The following is an 18,516-nucleotide window of genomic DNA, read 5'->3' on the forward strand; positions in this document are numbered from 1 at the left end:
AATGATGGAGCTTGGTTCGGGCTCCCATTTCCCTAACATTTTAGCCTGAAATGTGCCTGGGTTAAAGGTCAACATACTAACACCAGGGCTTGTGGTGAGGTTCTCTGTAGAGGTTCCAACAGGCTTAGAGTGGTCCCTTAAGGTGGCCTCTCTAGCCAATTTGGTTAGGTTCTGTGTCTCCATACTGGGAGGCCGGGGGGTACTGGGTACTACTCCTAGAGTTTTTAGATCATTCCCCAACAGGACTCTCCCAGGCACCTCAGTCTGAACACTGACAGGGTTCCTCACTGTCATGTTATTACACTGAATGAGGGCTGGTATAATATGAACCATCTGGACAGGCCCTCCAGAATCTCTAGTGGGACCTTTGGGTGCCTTAGCCACAGCCTTAGGTTTGAAAAAGCTTTCATCCACTACTGTTCTGCTGGCCCCAGTGTCTCTCCTGGCAGGAGTATCCTGGCCATTGATGAGAACACTGTCCATGTAATATATCTTAGAATTTGCTGGTAGGAAGTCATAGATTTCCCTATGCTGGCTGCTAACCAGACCCATAGGCTCTAAGGATACACTTGCTTGAAGACTCAAGGGGTCTTCAGCAAAGACTTCAAAGTGAGCACTAGCCACTTGTACTTCCTCCACAGGAGTGAAGGCTAAGGAGACTGTGCTGATCCCTGCAGGTTTACCCTTACATCTGGGATCACGTTTGATGTGGTCAGTTGGCCCACAGAGATGGCATGTTCCAAATGCTCTCTGGAATGGTGGCTTGTTCTGACATCCTTCTGGTTTGGGCCCAGAAGGTACACTAGCCTGATGGGGTTTCCCTGGTGGCTTACCCTGGTTATTTTGTTGTTTGTGGCCCTCTTTGGTATGGGAGGTATTAGAAATCTCTTGGTTCCCTTTTGGTGCTGCTTTCCCTCATCCTTTTTCTGAGTGATCCCTGCATCCTTGTGAGTAGCCCTGTTGGCAACCCACCAGTCAGCAGCCTTAGCTAGCTTCTTGGGATCTATTTCCTTTGAATCAGAAAGTTCTGTCTGAGCTCAGGAGAGCAGGCATCATAGATAGTCTCCAACATGACAAGATTTCTCATTCCCGCATAAGTGTTCACTCTGTAACCCTTAATCCATCCCTCTAAGTTCTTCAAACTTTCACTCACCCAGGTAGCCCAAGGGGTACCATCTTGCTTTTTGAGGGTCCTAAACCTCTTCAGGTACTGGGAAGGGGCCTTCCCAAATCTAGCTATTAAAGCTAGCTTCACACATTCATAGTCCAGCCTATCCACCTCCCCCAACTCCATGACCACATCAGATGCAACAGGGGAGAGCCTAGAGAACAACCAAGGAAGCAACTGATTCCTTGTGATGGCCTGGAGTCCATGATTATATTCAAACATAGCCAACCAATCCAACACATCCAACTTAGGTTCATACATACCCACAATCTCTTTAGGCATCCGGGGTCTTTTAGGACTGGAACTCCTAGAGGATCCGGGGAGAGAAGCATTTTCCACAGACAATTTCTTCATCTCTAGCTCATGTTTGAGCTCCATTTCTCTGAGCCTTAGTTCTTGGTGCTTTTGTTTAGATTGGGCACTCATTCTTTTGAACTCTAATTCAAGCCTCATTCTTTCTAGTTCAATGAATGCAGGACTTAATGTGGGACCTGACAAAGGTCCAGTAGACAGCTTGAGGTGCTAGGGCAGGCAGAGGGCCAGTGGGGACAGTTACATTGGCCTCACCTTCCTCTTCCAACTCTACAACATTACTATCAAAACTTTGATCCATGTTAACTTCTTTACTGTTGTCTACATTTGCTAGGGAGGTAGGCTCATCCGAACCACCACCCAGACTTTGGTTTTCTAACAATCTTTCTATCAATTCTATTTTCGTGCCTTTTATAGGAAAATCCTTATGTCTACAAAGAAGTCTTAAACAATCAGCAGTTTTTGCAGAAAGGGACTCCTGGCTGTAACTTTCCATGTTAGAAAATAAACTTTTTAGTGCTAAGCTTTGTGGTTAGTTGCAATAAAGTATTAGAAGCACTCTACAATGTATCCTCAACACAAATCCCACTGCTGTACACCAGTGTTAGGCAGAATCCTGTGCAGTTCCCTTGGGGACCATTGCAAGAAGATTAAGACTACAGGAGTAAGCAGTAAACCCAACAGTCTGTACCACCCAGATTTACCTGGTAGCTGTGGCTGAGCAGTCAGACTTCTCTCAAGAAGAGTTAGGCAGTATACAGAGGATACACAATAGGGCTAAAAACACAGTAGAACAAGCAAACACTGACCAGAGCTTTGTATCAAAAGTATATAATTATTTATTTAACACACACTTTAGGAAATACACTAGCACTATTAATCAAAGCAAGTTCAAAACACAATCAGAAAAGTATTCACACCTCCCTTAGCAATTACTAGACAGGTCTAAGTCAAAACACCACTTTTTGTCAAAACAGAGGTGAGCGCATAACTTAGATGGCACTCCAATAATTAGGTTAAAGGGAGAGAAAAAGGCAGGTCATAAAAATAAAACAGTTCCCAACACTTTTAAAAGACCAAAACAAGTTAGTGAAGGCAGAGTCTACTGTAGAGCCAAAGTTCATAGGCCAGGCCCACTTTAAATGGAGCAAGGTGAAATGTGCCCAAGATCACACGGTTTAGCAATGCATTCAAGTCTTTGTAGAAATGTTCAAAAGAGGTTGGGGTGGTTCAAAAGATAAAGTTAGATGGTCTTGGGGCCAACCCAGTTGGAAAGCCAAGGATTTAAGGGTCACCTTGGGCAAACCGAAGAAAGGGAGGTCAGTTGGAACACAGTACCTTTAAAGTTGAGGAAGCTCCAGCGGTGGCAGTTGTTCCTGGCAGCGGGTGCAGTTCGTGGTTTCGACCAGGGGAAGAGAGGATCTCGTCGAGGAGGAAACTTGGAGTTGTTGCACGGCCCAGGGAAGAAACCAGCCGCGGAGTTCATCGGTGAAAAGGTGCGTTCCTGGTATTTGCTGTCACAGGGTGCAGCTTGGCTATCCAGCCGCCGGGGTGCTTGGCACAGGTGATTCAACCAAGAGACGTCCTGGAAGGCGAAATGGCAAACTGGTTGATCCCACCAGCTCAAAGGAAGAAGACTCTTTCAGCAGAAGATCTTCTCTTGTCGTCGAAAGTGGTTAGGTCGTTGCAGCAGGGCTCCACCGGTGGTGTCGTTATTGCAGATGGCTCAGCTTCTCCCCTCTTCGGATTTCTTAGGTCCTGTGGCGACATCTGAAGTTCCAGTCCCAAAAGCCCGGCTTTTATGCAGAAAAACCCCCATTCAACAGCCTAGCTGTCACTCAAACATGCTAAGTGGTGAGCCGGGCGGCTCACCACTGGCCCAATCAGAACAGAGTGTGACTTGGGTTGCTAAGGCAACGCAGTCCAGGGTGCCAATCCCCCCATCCACACATCCTGTGGAACCCAGCCAGAGTGGCACCAGTTGGAGGGCTTCTGTGGAGAAGCCCACCAAAAAGTGGAACAAAGGGCCCGACCTTGGTTGGAGTTACAGAGAAGGACACAAACGCCATTTTAGAAAAGAGTTCTGGCAAATAGACCCAACCGGTGATTTAATATTAAATAAATAAACCAGCGGTATCTTCAACATTGCACCAAAAAGTGGTGCGTTTAAAATCAATGGGAAAATCCCATAGGAAATATTCCGGTGGAATATTTTGCGTGGTAACCACGGCCACCAGCCAGAAACTCGACAAGGTGGGACTGGACAGTGCCCCCTTGAAAACAGACCCAAGGGCAATCGAATGAACCCCTTCCAGTACTTCCACAATATGATGGTTTGTACTGGTTCTGTTCACAATTTTGGACTAGTGAAGTCAATGGTGACTTTGCATGCCCTGGGAGACAGTAGTCAGTCCCAGGGTATGGAGTCTATGTTTGGGGGTCACTATGACAACCCTGTGTTACTGCACTGAGGGTGCTGTGTAACACACACACAAAACCAGATGATACCCTATGGGGTAAAAGACCCCATAGCCCGTAAGCACACAAAAAGTCAGACATACCTCAAATCATGCCTAAGAGTCCTAAGAGTAGGAGGAAAAGAGTCTCACTCTTAGCAGGAGAAAGAAACAAACCCCAAAAATCCAGCAAAGCTGCTGGGGGACTCACTAGGTTTGGGAAATTAGCCTTATAAGAGAATTCTCCCTAACAACCACCTCTAATTTCTCTTTGGTGAGTTGGGTTTCTTGCAGTAATGCTATGTCCACTTTTTGCCTTCTCAGATACATCATTACTTTGTTCCTCTTGAGGTAACTGTTAAGGCCTCTCACATTCCATGTTACAATTCTAAGGCCTCCCGTTGTCATCCATATTTCATCCCTTCCTCCTCCCTCCGTCCTTATTCCTCTCTCCGGCCTTGTCTGGCATGAGTGCGGGCTCGTTCCCCTTCCCTTTTCAACAATGACTCCCCAACTACCCCCCCCCCCGTCCCGTCCACCCCATCTATATGCACTGCACACATTCCCTCCCCTTCCTCCTCCCAACCCGTCCCCAACTGATGCCCAGCTCCATCCCTGGATCTAAGGCTCCCCCGCATTTGGCCCTATCTCGGTGTGCCGTAATCAGGAACCCAGCAGGGTATTACCGGTCTATCGGTAACCTAACTAACCTATTCTTGGGGGTGTGAGAGAATGTTCCATGAGACTCCTACAATTTTGCTCTATATCTCCGTGCTTGAGCGTTCGTATATATGCGGCCCAAGTTGCGTATCTCCCAGCTGCCTTTGCCCTGTCTTATATTCTAGTCCCGTTGTCTGAGTCTGCGGCACCATAGGTACCGCAGCCTCTATTTTACTTATCTGCGCCGCCTTCCTTCTGGGTGCCAGTTTGCAGTGAGCAGTTTTGTGTGTCCAACCACTCTGACGCATCCTCCGGGGTATCGAAGAACAGTGCTCTATTTCTGTGGTACACCTTCAGTTTAGCCGGGTATATTAGTATGTACTTGTAGCCTACTTCCCGCAATCTTCTTTTCACAGCTCCATAATTCATACAGCGTCTTTGTACCGTCAGTGTGTAGTCTGGGTATGCCGTGATGTTCGCTGATGCCCTTTGTATTGTGCCTCCTTTCCAGAAGTGTTCCAGAATTTTTTCCCTGTCTCAATAGTTCAGGATTTTGGCAATTATTGGTCTCGGGGGTGGGGGGAAGCACCTGGCGGTGGCCTCCTTGTCAGGGCTCTATGCTCTCGTTCCACCACAAATCCTTTGGTTAACACCCCTCCTGTTATTTCTTGCAGCAGCATCATTTCAATATAATCCGTGGGATTCAATCCCTCTGCTCCTTCTGGTAATCCCACGATGCGTACGTTGTTTCTCCGTGCGCGTCCCTCCGCTTCTTCTGCCCTGTTTTCCAAATTGCTCACGCGTTGTTCCAGGATGTGGATATCCGATTTGTGAGACGCACATGCAGCTGTGTTCAGACCATTTCCTTTTCCAATTCGCCTGTACAGTCTGCTAGTGTTCCAGCAACGGCACTGCGAGCATGGACGGAGAACTACTGGAGGAAACATATAACGCGGACATGAACCGCCATCTGTAGCACCTTAACAGACATAGGACACTTAACCAGATTCCGGTCCACAGCACATGGATAGAGTGACAAGCACTCCAATACGAGATAAAAGGGCAGTGTACTGATTCATCCACTGTGCACCCTTTAATGCATAAGGAGTGAATAGTCAGCGGTGTCCTGCACAACTCCTGACTGCAGCCACACGGTATTGAAGACCGACTAACTCGGACGATTTCTTTTGTATTTCCTTGTGAATTTTCTTCATTAACGTATGGAGTCCCTTCCTTGCTGTTGAGTCTCAAACGATTCTTGGACCATTCACAGGACGTGAAAAGTTTGGACTATTAATCCACATGAATATGTGCCTTAAGCCAATGTATTTGTTATTTGGCTTTCCACTTAATTTTTCTTGGTTGACCCTGCAATAATCAAATTGTGGTTGTTACTAGAAGAATTGTACCCTAACTAATATCAACAGTGGGTTACCTTTGGATTTGGTAGACGGCAGATTACCCCTTAAGAATTTCTGTTTACTTTGCTTACACACATGTTCAGAAAGAAACATGTTGGGAAAGTGATGAATGAATGAGTATGTCTGAATTTGAATTAGAATTAATGTAGTGCGTGATTAAGTTCATTTTGGCGACCCTTGCACAACACTACCCCGGAGCGACCCCAATCTCGATTCACTCCTGGTTTTTCACACTGTCTATTATTATTTGGTATCTGTTGTGAATATTTTGCATTTTTTCTGTTTATTCTGCTGCTTTACCTCCAAATGTGAAGGGGTACATGTTATTAGCACTTGCACTTTATACCAGCTGCCTGGTTATTGAAGTTTTTATTGTTGACTGTGAACAAATTCCAGGTTTTGATGATGAGAAAATTAATAAATGGTATATATTTTTGTAAACTTGTTTGGAATCTGAGTAGTAACTGGTGATTGATGCTGCAAGCGTTGGGACACTAATTGAACAGGGAACAGAGCAAGCCCCTTGGCACTGTTTTGTTTTGTTTCTAGGCTTCGCCTAAAACAAATATATATATCTTTTTTTTTTTTTTGAGGATGTGCTAAGTAGAGGGCTCATAATCCTCGTACCTCTCCAAGGGTGTTTTTTGTAGTGTTCACAAAACACCAGAGTTGTTATCTTTTCTGCTGTATTTGGCCAATCTGGGGCTCCAGGTTGGAACCATTAAAGGTTATTTTGCGACGCTTTCCATCTTCAAGCGTTTGTCTGAGGAAACGCCACATTTTAAAATTCCTTTGGTGGTACAATTTCTAAAGGGTCTCACTAATGTGTTCCCTCCATCTCCTTTTCAGGTTCCGTTTTGGGACCTTAATCTTGTTTTAAAGTTTATCATGTGTGCCTCATTTGAACCACTCCATTCAGGTCCCTTAAGACTACTAACATTCTAAACAATCCTGTTAGTAGCGTTAACATCAGCCCGTAGGGTTAGTGAGTTGAAGGCACTATCTTCTAATCCACTTTTTATGGTCTTTAATAAAGACAAGATCATTCTTAAGGTCAAACCTTCATTCCTACCTAATATTATATCAGATTGTCATTTAAGACAAAAGATAGTATTACCTACTTTTTACCCCCCACCTCATCCTGGCAAGGAAGAGGAGAGACTACACAGTCTTGATCCACGAAGGGCTCGGAGATTCTACATTTCAAGGATGTCAAAGTTTTGTTTAGATGACAAACTGTTTATAGGAGACACGGGTCATAGACTGGGACAAGTTGTAACTAAGCAAACATTGTCCAGATGGATTATTTTGGCTATTTCTGAATGCTATAGGCTGGCCGGGAAAGATCTCCCCTGAAGGCTTGAGAGCCCATTCCACTAGGGGCATAGCTAGTTCTTCTGCTCTGCAAAGAGGTGTTCCAATAACACATATTTGTGAGGCAGCCACTTGGTTTACAATTCACAGTTTTACAAAGCATTACTGCCTTGATTCCACCTTAACAAGATGGAAGCTTTGGGAAAGCAGTCCTTCATTCAGTTCACAACAACCCTTGATAACAAAATTTGTACTGCCTCCACCAAAACTAATACTGCTTTGGGAGTCTATCAAAGATGAGGAATACGTGAGAGGACACAATCCATTCGAAGAACAAGTTACTTCCCCCCTGGTAACGTTCTTTCCCCTGGATGTTCCTCCCACATATTCCTCATCGCACCTCCCAACCTACCCTGCAGTAGAATTTCCATGTTATTGTAGTTTTACGCTTCTTCAGAGTCTAGTATGGTCTAAACTAGTTTAATGCTGGTAGTTGTACTGTAAGAATGACAAGAATAAACAGATCTGAAGCCAACGGGTGCTACACGTGCTATATATACCATCAGTGACATCATCCCCGAGACAGAGTCCCTCAAGGGACATCGACACGACCTTATCGACGCACAGTACCCTCGGCCGAAAACATTTCTGAAGCAGCTTAAGCTGGATATAGGCGATATCAAAGATGAGTAATATGTGGGAGGAACATCCAGTCGAAAGAGCGTTACCAGGGGTAAGTAACTTGTTCTTCTGGCTTGAAAGGTTGCGCTTTTGGTGGCTCTCAAATCTGCGTTGAGAGTCAGTGAGACTCAGGCTCTATCGACTTCCGAGCCTCATACTTTTTTGCATAAAGTAGTAACATTGTTTCATATCAATAAGGAGGTGCTCTTGGCCACCTGTTTCCAAACCTGCAGTCTTCAGCAGACATTGCAATTCATTCTCACTGTCAGGAGAGTGCTTAGGTTTTACTTACATCCAACTAAGCACTTTGGGAGATCAGGCACCCTTTTCATTACTTTTGGCGGTCAGCCCCCTGGCTCACATTCCTCTAAGGGCACTATTACAAGTGACACGTTTCAGGCTTCAGACACTGCTACCCCATGCAAAAGCATGGGCCTCCTAAAGGCATTGATGCCCATGCCATCAGCGCCTTTTCAGTGCAGTGTCCCTTGGGATGTCTTCAGAAGGTCTGCCACATGATCTTCACCATCGGCTTTCATCAAGCATTACTATCTGGACACCAGTTCCAGGGCTGACACCAGTTTTGGACAGGCTGTCCTATGCAACCAGTTTCCTAGCCAATAGGGGATTCCCTCTCTCCCAAAACAGCTTCTTCCTGTACAAGTTAACATTAGTAGTGGAAGGTGTCAGCATGGGTAGGTAGCCCTGGCATGCCTGTACCTGCCATAAATGTAAAGGGTATGTTGTTTTTTTTTTCAGCACATAAGGCTTGGTTCCCTTCCCTGAGAGACATACTCCCACCAGTATGGAGGAAAGGGGACCGTGGACTAGGAGTACAGTAGTTACTACAGTAAGTAACTGTTTCTAACATGGATGTGGTTACTGGATGGGCTGGTTACTCTTGGGTGGTACACCACTTTGAGATGTACACAGCTGTCAATCTTGTATGTTCACCTTTTTTTTCTCTGAACATACAGGTTGTGTCTTCAGACTTCATGAGTGATGAACATTCTTCCGTCTTTGATGCCGGTGCAGGGATCTCCCTCACTGATAATTTTGTGAAATTGATTTCTTGGTAAGTAACACTGTACAAAATCACTTGAGCTGCATGTCAAGTCATGGACTCAAGTTGTTACTGTAAAGGCAGCACTGGATTTCCAACACACCCAGTCTGCTTTAGCATCTGCCTTAGCACAACCATTACACCAAGGCCCTCACTTTGCACGCCATTCTCCAAGTTTTTTTAATTCTCGAGCACATCAGCTTTGACATGTAGGACTTGGTATAGGAGAAGCCACTCAATCAATCATTGTTTAATGTTTTTGTTTCTTGTAACTATTTTTATATAACAGCAGATGTATATTTCATCAGAGCAAATAAAACGTTATTTAAAATATTTCTATTATAGGACATTTAGTGAGCACTGTAACTGATGACTTCATACATTCCCAGACTTCAAATTATTGTTAATTGAAAACAACTCAAATTGTTAGGTATATTAATGGTTTGTTTCACCTTGGGACACTCTAATGGGCATCCCTCGCTCAACCTCCTGGCCTTCCTGCACCCTAGCCCAAATTTCCCTACAATCCCCAAGTTGGCTTCAGACTAGAGATCGGTAGAGACTGCTATATAGTCAGTCTAACTGCATTGAGGGCCTAAAGGTCGTAGCCTAATCTACCCAACTCCCTCCTAGACTTCTTTAACGGTTCCCTAACTCAAACATTCCTATCCTTGCCATTGATAGCCATGACAAGGTTTTTTGATTGTGCCAATAAGAGACATCCAGATCTTACTCAGACCTTCTCTCTCTCTCTCTCTCTCTCTCTCTTGTCTCCTCTCTTTCCCGATCTCCTTCCACTAGTCACACTCAGTGTTCCCGTCTCTCTCTCTCTCTCCCTCCAGTGGTCTCACTCTCCCTTCTCTCGATTTCTCCCTCTGATGGTCTTGCAGTCTGTCTTCCTTCCCCTATATCTGTATCTCCTTCCAATGGTCTCACACAATTTCTCTGCCCTGCTCTCCTCTCCAATCCTATCTCCTCTCCTGCCTCCTCATCTCTCCTCCTCCTCCTTTCCCAGCACCCACTGACTCTCTTGCTATCATACTACACTCAATCTTATAGGTTTTCACCAACTCACTGCCTCACTCTCAATATCTGGTACCACTCTTTCACTACCCCCACCTCAACTGTAGCAATCTCCTCCACCACCACAAGCTCCACAGCACTACTCTGCACTGTCCGTCCTTCACCTGGTCTCCTGGTCTACCTCCCTTCCACCTAACTGCACACCAAACATCTTCACAAGGCAAGATTTCATAACCCAGGGTGGCCCCGGCCTCTATCCCCATGTGGGAATTGAATCTGTCCGTGTGTTCTGGTGTTTGTTTATGGCTGCTGTCTCTATTCGCTGCATGAGTACTGCTGGTTCTGTAAAGCGTGCAGCTCTTTAAATGCAGGCCTTTCTGTGTTTGAGCTCAGAATGCTGGTTTCTCTCTGCGCCCGCTATGTTCTCCGTTGTCGCTAGGCAGTTCTGTAACTAAAAAGAAAAAAATACAGGCCAGCATCTGAGCAGTAAGGCAGTGTGTGATAGAAAATGGTTATAATCATAACAATCACGGCACATAATGGGGTAGCAGAGAGAGCACCCATAACTACCTCACTCCGCCTCTGGGGCAGGACTGGGTCTGGTAAAAACCAGGATAGGCCATCTGCCCCAGGTTGGAAGGGGCCCCGTTCCCCCTCACATGACCACTTTACAGCACATAGAAAACTAATTTACCATTACAAAGTGATGGTACACAAGGTGACACTGATAAATCACCCTTTTTTTATGTGAACCAATCTATCTCCATTGCTGTCTTTTTTGCCAACCCTTCCTTTCCAGCTGAAAGGTCATTGCACACCCTGGATATGAAAAAGGTGTTAAGATGCTATCTGGATAAAACCACAGAATTAAGAAAATCCAAGCAGCTACTGGTCAAGTATGGAATGATCAACACAGGACTCTGGGAAGAGTCAGAAATGAAAGCCGGACACAAAGTTGTCATTTTTTTGGGTAAAGACATTTATTTAATAAAAATGGGTTGGGAAAAATGCCTCTCTGGCCCTGTTCTAAAGCGTTACTTCCCTACCTATAAACCAAAAAATAAGGATCTGTTCGTGGCAGGGTCCTGACCCTCACACTACAAACACAACAACAAAGGGAACAAGGAAGTGTCTTTAACTTGATGTTGGCAAAAAGTGTTCAAAACCAAGAGTATAAGAATGAATCCAATGAAAATATTCTCCAAGGTACAGACCCTTGGATCCAGAGGGTGTGAATCCGTTCCGCATTTTCTTTGACTGCCGCACTCGGATCCCACTACCGCATACGGTCTCACTTGCTCCTGCTTCTGCCCCCCTGGTCTGTGTAGACCATGTTGATGGTGGGCCCTCTTGGCAGCCTTTCTCACTACGTACGTGGAGTTATGCCCCTCATGAGCGGCCTCTGCCCATTCCGGTTCCCAAAGTTTCGGCACAGGATGCCTTTTTTGGGAAGTTTCAGAGTCTTATGAACACTGATCCCATGAGGGAGTACTTTGAAGGCCTTTTTAGGGAGATCTGCCCTCTGGTGCCGCATCCTGCCCCGGCAGTTCCAGTCACGGCACCTGTCGCTCGAGCAGTGGTTAACAAGACTCCAGCAGAGCGAGACATCATTTTGACGCTGGTCGCATCGACCCTCAGGCAGACCAGGATAGTGAGGACCAGCCCTGCTCTGGCAGAGCATTCCACGACCGGGTCCTGGACATGTCACTCCTTCACATACCAGTACCTGAGGTACCCGCTCCGCAGAAAGGGGTGCTTTCCGGGGCGCTCACCTTGTCTCCACAAGAGCGCACCGGCCTGTTCCTTCATAAGGACGTTCTGGCCAAGGCCTGCAAAGTCTGGGATAAACCCCACACTGGGCTATATATAAATAAGAGAATTGATGCCCATTACAGGCTTCAGAGGAAGCAGCCTTGGCGTCATGTCAACTCCCTTCCTCGACAGTGGTTGCGTCCGCCACTCTGCAATCCAAGCCGACCTCTGCTGCCGCAGCTCAAGTTCTGGCCAAGGAAGACAAGTTGCTCGATGCCTTGGCCAAGAAAGTTTTGCCAACTCGGCGTTACAACTGTGTCAGGCTAACGCGGAGCTCATTTTGACAGCAGCGAATTTGGAACTGTAGGGATTTGGCGGATTTCCAGGAGTTTATTCTTGGGGACAGGCTGGAAGACTTTAAAGGCATGGTCTAGTAAAAATGTTTATTGTCCCTACGGGTCGGCCATGTTTTTTTAAGCCTAAGAGGCTCGATTTTAGAAAACTTTCCTATGGACCTTACCCGAGTTTTCGTCCATTAAACGCACGTGAAAACAAGCACCAGGGAGCCGCCATTTTCTGATAATCCTATCTTTTTCCCCATCGCCCTGGCTGACCTGCTTTTGCGGCACTAAATCAATTCCCCCGCCCCTGAGCCTGACATTATCAAAACATTCATATTCCCTGCCTCTCTCGTGACGTTACTGTGCTGCGTAGGCAAACGCGCCCAGTCGTCTTCTGCGCGACTCCACACAGAACCCGGAAACCAACACAGATCAACTCACAACACAGCGCGCCACAATTCGGAATATGAAACTGTACTTTAAAATGAAACAGCAACATGGTACATTTGGTAAAGTACATTTATTTGACATTAAATGTTTAGAGAATATTCAGCAATTGCCATATGAACTCCGAAAACCATTTTTTTTCTTTTATCTGTATCCGCAATAACTGTTCCGTTTCATCTTGAGTCACGCGCTGTTCCTTTATCGTACACAGGGTGTTCATTTTCGTAAAAAGAATCACTTTGGAAGCACGGTGAACCACAAGGCTGTTCCATCAAGTAGGCACTAGGCCAGCATAAAGGTTGATATGTTGCTTCTAGCCACTAGTACAGCGTAAGGGCATGTGGGCCCTTGGCGATAGTCCCATAAAATGGTGATCGTGCTCCAGTTGTTGACACGAAGCTGCAGGTGTCTGCTGAAGAATCCATTCGCCGGTGTCTCAAACAGATGGCAGTGGCAGAATGGGATCAAATACCTGTTATGAAAACAAAAAAAATATAATTAGTCTCGCTAGCCGAACTTCATTAATATTACTCATTTCATTTATTACGGCCGATCAGAAACTATTTGCTTGCAAGGATAGTTCAATGGAGTATGTTCGTCTCTAAAAATCAATGCGAAAAGTAACGAGATAAACCGAGGCCAACACACAATGATAAACGACAGTTAGTCTACATGCGTGAGGAATGATATGATATATATGGCATTTGTAACGCGCCTATACTCAAGTGTTTCTAGGCGTGACGAGGCAGGTGGGGAACAAGGACAGACAACGATCCTACTAGGCCAGGTGTCTTTCTGATCGCGCATGGGGAAGGGCTGTACATGGTTAGTTGAATACAAATTAAATAATAGGGCCAGCTGGTGGCAAGTGCAAGGTAAATGCCGGGAGAAGGGGCTGAAGGATACAGAGACAGTCCCGTAGTGCAGGTAGGCAGTGCAGGGAAAAGTGGCTGGGCCAAGGACCGAGATCGGTGAGACCAGTGGACCTGCATGCCCATGTGCCCACTACGAACACGTTTTACTTGCTTTTCCTAGCTCTTCATTCATTCATTTATTCATGCATCCATTCATTAAATCTTCATTCCGGTATAAAAGCGTGTAAAGGTTTACTTACATTATATTTGAAATTTCCATTGTGTCTCTTCGTAATGCAGTCTGTAAAACGGACCGTGCTCTTGACAACGATTTTTCGTATACTGAACTAAAATGAAACTCGGTCTAGTTTCTGAATTTTCTGCCTTATCGTCTCTTACGTTATTGCGCACTCCCTTCAAATGTAGTTCTTTCGGCATGGTCCCTGTCTCAAGGTCCAAAAACAATAGACCCTTATACTTCCAGTGCGACTTGTGGGCCTCACCTGGGCGCTGTCCTTCGCATTCTTTATTTGCAACATCACGTAGTATAGGCATCTGTGAGAACATGAAGTTTAGAATCCGTCTATGTAGTGTGCCTCAATGTGCAAATGCGAACTGGCTTCTCTCCCAAATGCCACGGCCCGCTTGGCTGGCGCGTTCTAAGTGCCCCAATTTTGTCCACGTTGTCTGCGAGCTTTGCAGCCCAAATTGAGACATTTAATTTTTTGCGGAAGGTCAGGGAAAGTATAAAGTACCACAGGAGTTGAGTTAAAAGTGAGATTTATTGTTTGTTTGTTTGTTTTTTATTATTTGCAATACGCAAGCCTCCCATCCGTTAACAGTGCGCAGCATTTATATTTACATGAGATGAGACATGAGAAAAATATATACATACACATATGTGAGGTGAATAGAGAGAATTCAAAGATGACACCCAGCTTGTTCGCCACCCATGATGGTGAAGGTAGGGGTTAGGTTTACAGGTACACTGTACAATAACATTTATTTACAAAAAGACAATCGTATTGCAATTATTTAAACCGGGATTTGTACTTCACAATCAGCTGTGCTTCGGGTGGGCATGGCACAGTCGCAATGTTCGGTGGCAATGGATCACTGCTCTGCACAGAAACGTCCAAAATTCCATATCTGTGCTTCTCTAACACAGCAACAATAAGGCCTTTCACAAAGTCGAACTGCATTTCATCATAGACTGGTTTGATCACCCATTGCTTACTTCGTTTTGAAAACACCTTAGTGTAGCGAGGCATCCTTAGTTTACCCCTAGTCCTAGATTGTTCACGTCCGACATTGCTGTTATGGGCCAAAACCGCTAGTAGAGTGCGATGTTTCATGCCCCGAAAGCTAAAATGCAAGCGCTTTGGCCTGTACTTTAGGCACATATTGTGGAACACCTCCAAATCTCCTGTGTGACAGAATTCTGTCAGTCCTCTCAAATCTCTTGATAGAGTTTTGTCGAAAACAATCTTCTCAATGGCTTTGTGTGTCGGTGAAGATGGAATCAACCACTTCTTCTTCCGTGCCTCCTCTGGGGACAAAGGGCCATGTTCACATTGGTGGAAATGTTCATTTGCTGTCCAGCGGTGAACGTTGGTACAGTGGTGCATCAGTGACCGCCATTTTTCAAGTAGTATTTCCACTGACCCCTCACAAGTTTTTGAGCTCCACCAAAGATAGTTGGTGATAGAATATGACCTCTGCAAAATACTTTCAAAACCTTTTTTTTTCCCTGCAGCCGAGATTTACTTATTGATTGGTTTAGCAAGATGCCATACGTCAAATTGATGTTTAATATGTGGGAACTGCTCTCTCATTGTCTTGGTAATTGAAACGTGTCTATCCGTGGCTATGAGGTCGATGTGCATTCCCCTTGATTGTAGATATTCCACTGATTTTATAAATCCTAGTTTCTCCATGGCCACTGATGATGTACATTGTGTTACCTGCACGACCACCGAACTCACAATTTTCTTACTATCCATGTCCTGAAAGTGGTAGGTGCAGTACTTGGCAGAAAATCCAGGGCTGTCGCACTATCCATCGCCGGCTAGCCTGAATCGTTTGCCTTCGAAAGTACTTGCTAGAGACAATTGTTCAATTTTCCAAGCATCACTAATGGCCGGAAACATATAATCACGTTGGTATATGTAGTACAGCTCTTTAGAAATGAAATGGAGTCCCACAAACTGAAAGAAAGCCTCTAACTTTCTAAAACTGGAGCCACTAAAAAGTGATGCAGCTGCACACAGTAGATTGCCTGCTGGCAGTTTCCCCAGCATCGGTTGTGCAGACCATGAGAACCTATGATTTAATCTACAGGCGGCATTTATTTTGACGTTACTGCCTTTTATTTGACGAGTCACATTAATCAATGGCTTCCCACATACTTTCCCTCTAATGGAATGCACACATTTCAGCATACTATCCATCAAACAACTGTCGAATACAATGTATTTGCTCTCTTTCATTACTGTCATCCTGCGTCAACGTTGTTTCGGCCTGTGACGTTGTGGAGATTTCAACACATTGGAAAGTAATATCGCTGATATCAAGTTCTGATGCGTCTATGGATGCTGCGGCTGGTTCATTCTCTGTCATTTCGACATCTATTACTTCAACATTGATGGCAGAACACAACAATGTCGACAGGTTTTTTGGTGGCAAATTTTTGGCGGGTGTAGATTGTGTAAATTGATCTGCAACTACTTCAGAGCTATCTTCAATACATTCAATAACATCTTGTGGTGGTGCGGTCGCACTGTAGCTATGGTCCAATGCAACTTTGCTGTAGTCTCCAAACACAGTTAATTAATGTTCTGGCCATTGGACATGAGCATCTCGAGCCTGAACACGCCTCGCCTCAATTAATAGTTCCTCCATAGTGTACACGGTCTGGCAAGCCACATCTCTCATTCGCTTCACTGTCTGTGTGTGTATAGTTCTGACACCCACGGGTAACTGGAGGAGAGATTGGAAAAGGGATGTTCAGTTTAAACACAAGATGGAGTGCTGTAGAATTGATTGGAAAAAAACATAAAATAGCTCCAAGCACAAACATTTTTTTAAAGTTATGAACTGTTTGTAACTAACCTTTTTTTGTTTTTTTTTCTTTGCAACTTTTTTGACTCGACCTTCAACAACTGCACGCTGTAGCTCCGATTCGTTTCCGCATGTCCTCCCTTCCTCTTGCGCTGCAACGACTATATTTTCTGTATCCGCATAGACAGCACGGAATGAGGCTCCATCGTCTCCCTGAAACATAGTACTTTCATTACTATGTATCAAAATATTGTTAGCATAAAACACACGTGAGGACGAACACACAGGTACATCTCAATAGCCAAACACGATTTAAACATTGTGTGCAACAATCAAACGACAAGTATTCGACCAGTGATGATCTATTTCGATGGAACTGTCAGTATCCATACCTCTGGCTCTGCATGGACTGCCATGAATGGTTGTATTGGAGAGGAGGCATCCGCATCTCCCTGAAACACAGTACTTGCATTAGTATGCTTTTCAATATTGGAAACACAACACACACTTGGGGTCGACGGCACAGGTACATATAAAGAGATAACCACAAATGATGCATTGTCCAAAAGAATCAAGGAAAATCTAAATATGATCACATTTCATCGACTTATTTCTCCTATTTATTTACATCTGCATCATCTAAATTGGATGTTGTGATTGTAGTGGAAGCTTCGTCGTCTCCCTGAAACACAGCACTTGCGTTTATAGGGAAGAAAGTATAGCAAATGGAATCACGTTATATGATCACACATGATGGAGCTGTCATTATCCATACCTCGTGCTGCTGAAGAATATCCATGGATGTTGCAAATGTAGCTGTTGCGCCGATTCGTATACGCATGGTCCCGCTTCCACTTCCCCTGGAATTACTTGAATGTCAGGCTCTGCATCAAGTGCAGGGGTTGACGCTCCATCAACTGCCTGAAACATAGTACTTGCATTAGTGAGGATTACAATAGTGAAAACATAACACACACCTGGGGTCGACAGCACAGGTACATATCAACGGCTAACCACGAATGAAACATTGTGTAGAACAATCAAACGACAAGAATTCCAGCTCTGATGATGACGCTCGATGGAGCTGTCAGTATCCATACCTCCTGCTGTTGAAGAACATCTAGAAATGTTGTAGATGTGGCGGATGCTTCAACATCTCCCTGAAAGACAGTACTTGCATTAGTATGGATAACACTAATTATAACTGAAAACAAACACCAGTGGACGATAACTAAGGTGTATATCAATTGGAAAGCACTAACCAAACATTCGGTAAAATGATTACACGATAAAATAAAAATATTACTTGACATGCATAAAACAGGTCTGTAACGGATTAGACTAGTAAAATTACCTGATACGCGCTAGAAGTGGTTGATAACTGCGACCACGTCAAGGATGTAGAATGTTCTTGCTTCAGATTCAAGGGATAGTCAAGAAGTTGTAAAGGTAAATTAATGATTGATAATGAAATGCCAATATTAAAAATAGCCATGTAAGGCGACAGAAAACTTGTAAAATGCTCAATACAGCACAGTTCCCTGTTCCCATATATATACATTGCGTTTGTGGGTTATGAAATCGAAAAAGAATATATTGGTAAATGTCATTATTCAAAAAAAACTATACACTCATATCAATATCGAAATTATTACAAGGGCTAGAACACCTACAATATCAATTAATCCGTTCGGATACCTACACACTACCGCAAGGCCTAAAGCTAAATCCGGACACTTGACTCACCGGTGGCGGAATGTGGACGAATAGAGTGGGAATAGCGTTTTCGAGCAATTTCCGCGTCGTTCGCCGTTTATTCTTCTTTGTTACCCAAGATGTTGTGTACATGTCCAAGGAAAAGTGCCGGCTGCAGATGCCGTATCGATCACCCCTCTTGTCCTGTAAGACTTGTTGGACTCTACTTTCCAGCTCATCCAGTGGATATCCGCAATGTCTGACCCATT

The 18,516-nt window shown here is 44.7% G+C and overlaps 1 protein-coding gene across 4 annotated transcripts in view; it reads left to right on the forward strand.

The window, feature by feature from the left end:
- LOC138579460 (glyceraldehyde-3-phosphate dehydrogenase-like) overlaps positions 1-18,516 on the forward strand; it is a 1,247,463-nt gene that overhangs the window by 1,132,111 nt on the left and 96,836 nt on the right. For 3 of the 4 annotated variants that reach the window (XM_069649792.1, XM_069649794.1, XM_069649793.1), the window contains one exon: positions 8,990-9,087. In XM_069649792.1, the coding sequence (XP_069505893.1) occupies positions 8,990-9,087 (98 nt within the window). Of the gene's footprint in view, positions 1-8,989; positions 9,092-18,516 lie in introns of those variants that run through there. The other variant, XM_069649795.1, reaches the window with a different exon arrangement.

Source organism: Ambystoma mexicanum, chromosome 3p (assembly GCF_040938575.1).
Source record: "Ambystoma mexicanum isolate Mex_15411 chromosome 3p, UKY_AmexF1_1, whole genome shotgun sequence".
Classification (NCBI taxonomy): Eukaryota; Metazoa; Chordata; class Amphibia; order Caudata; family Ambystomatidae; genus Ambystoma; species Ambystoma mexicanum.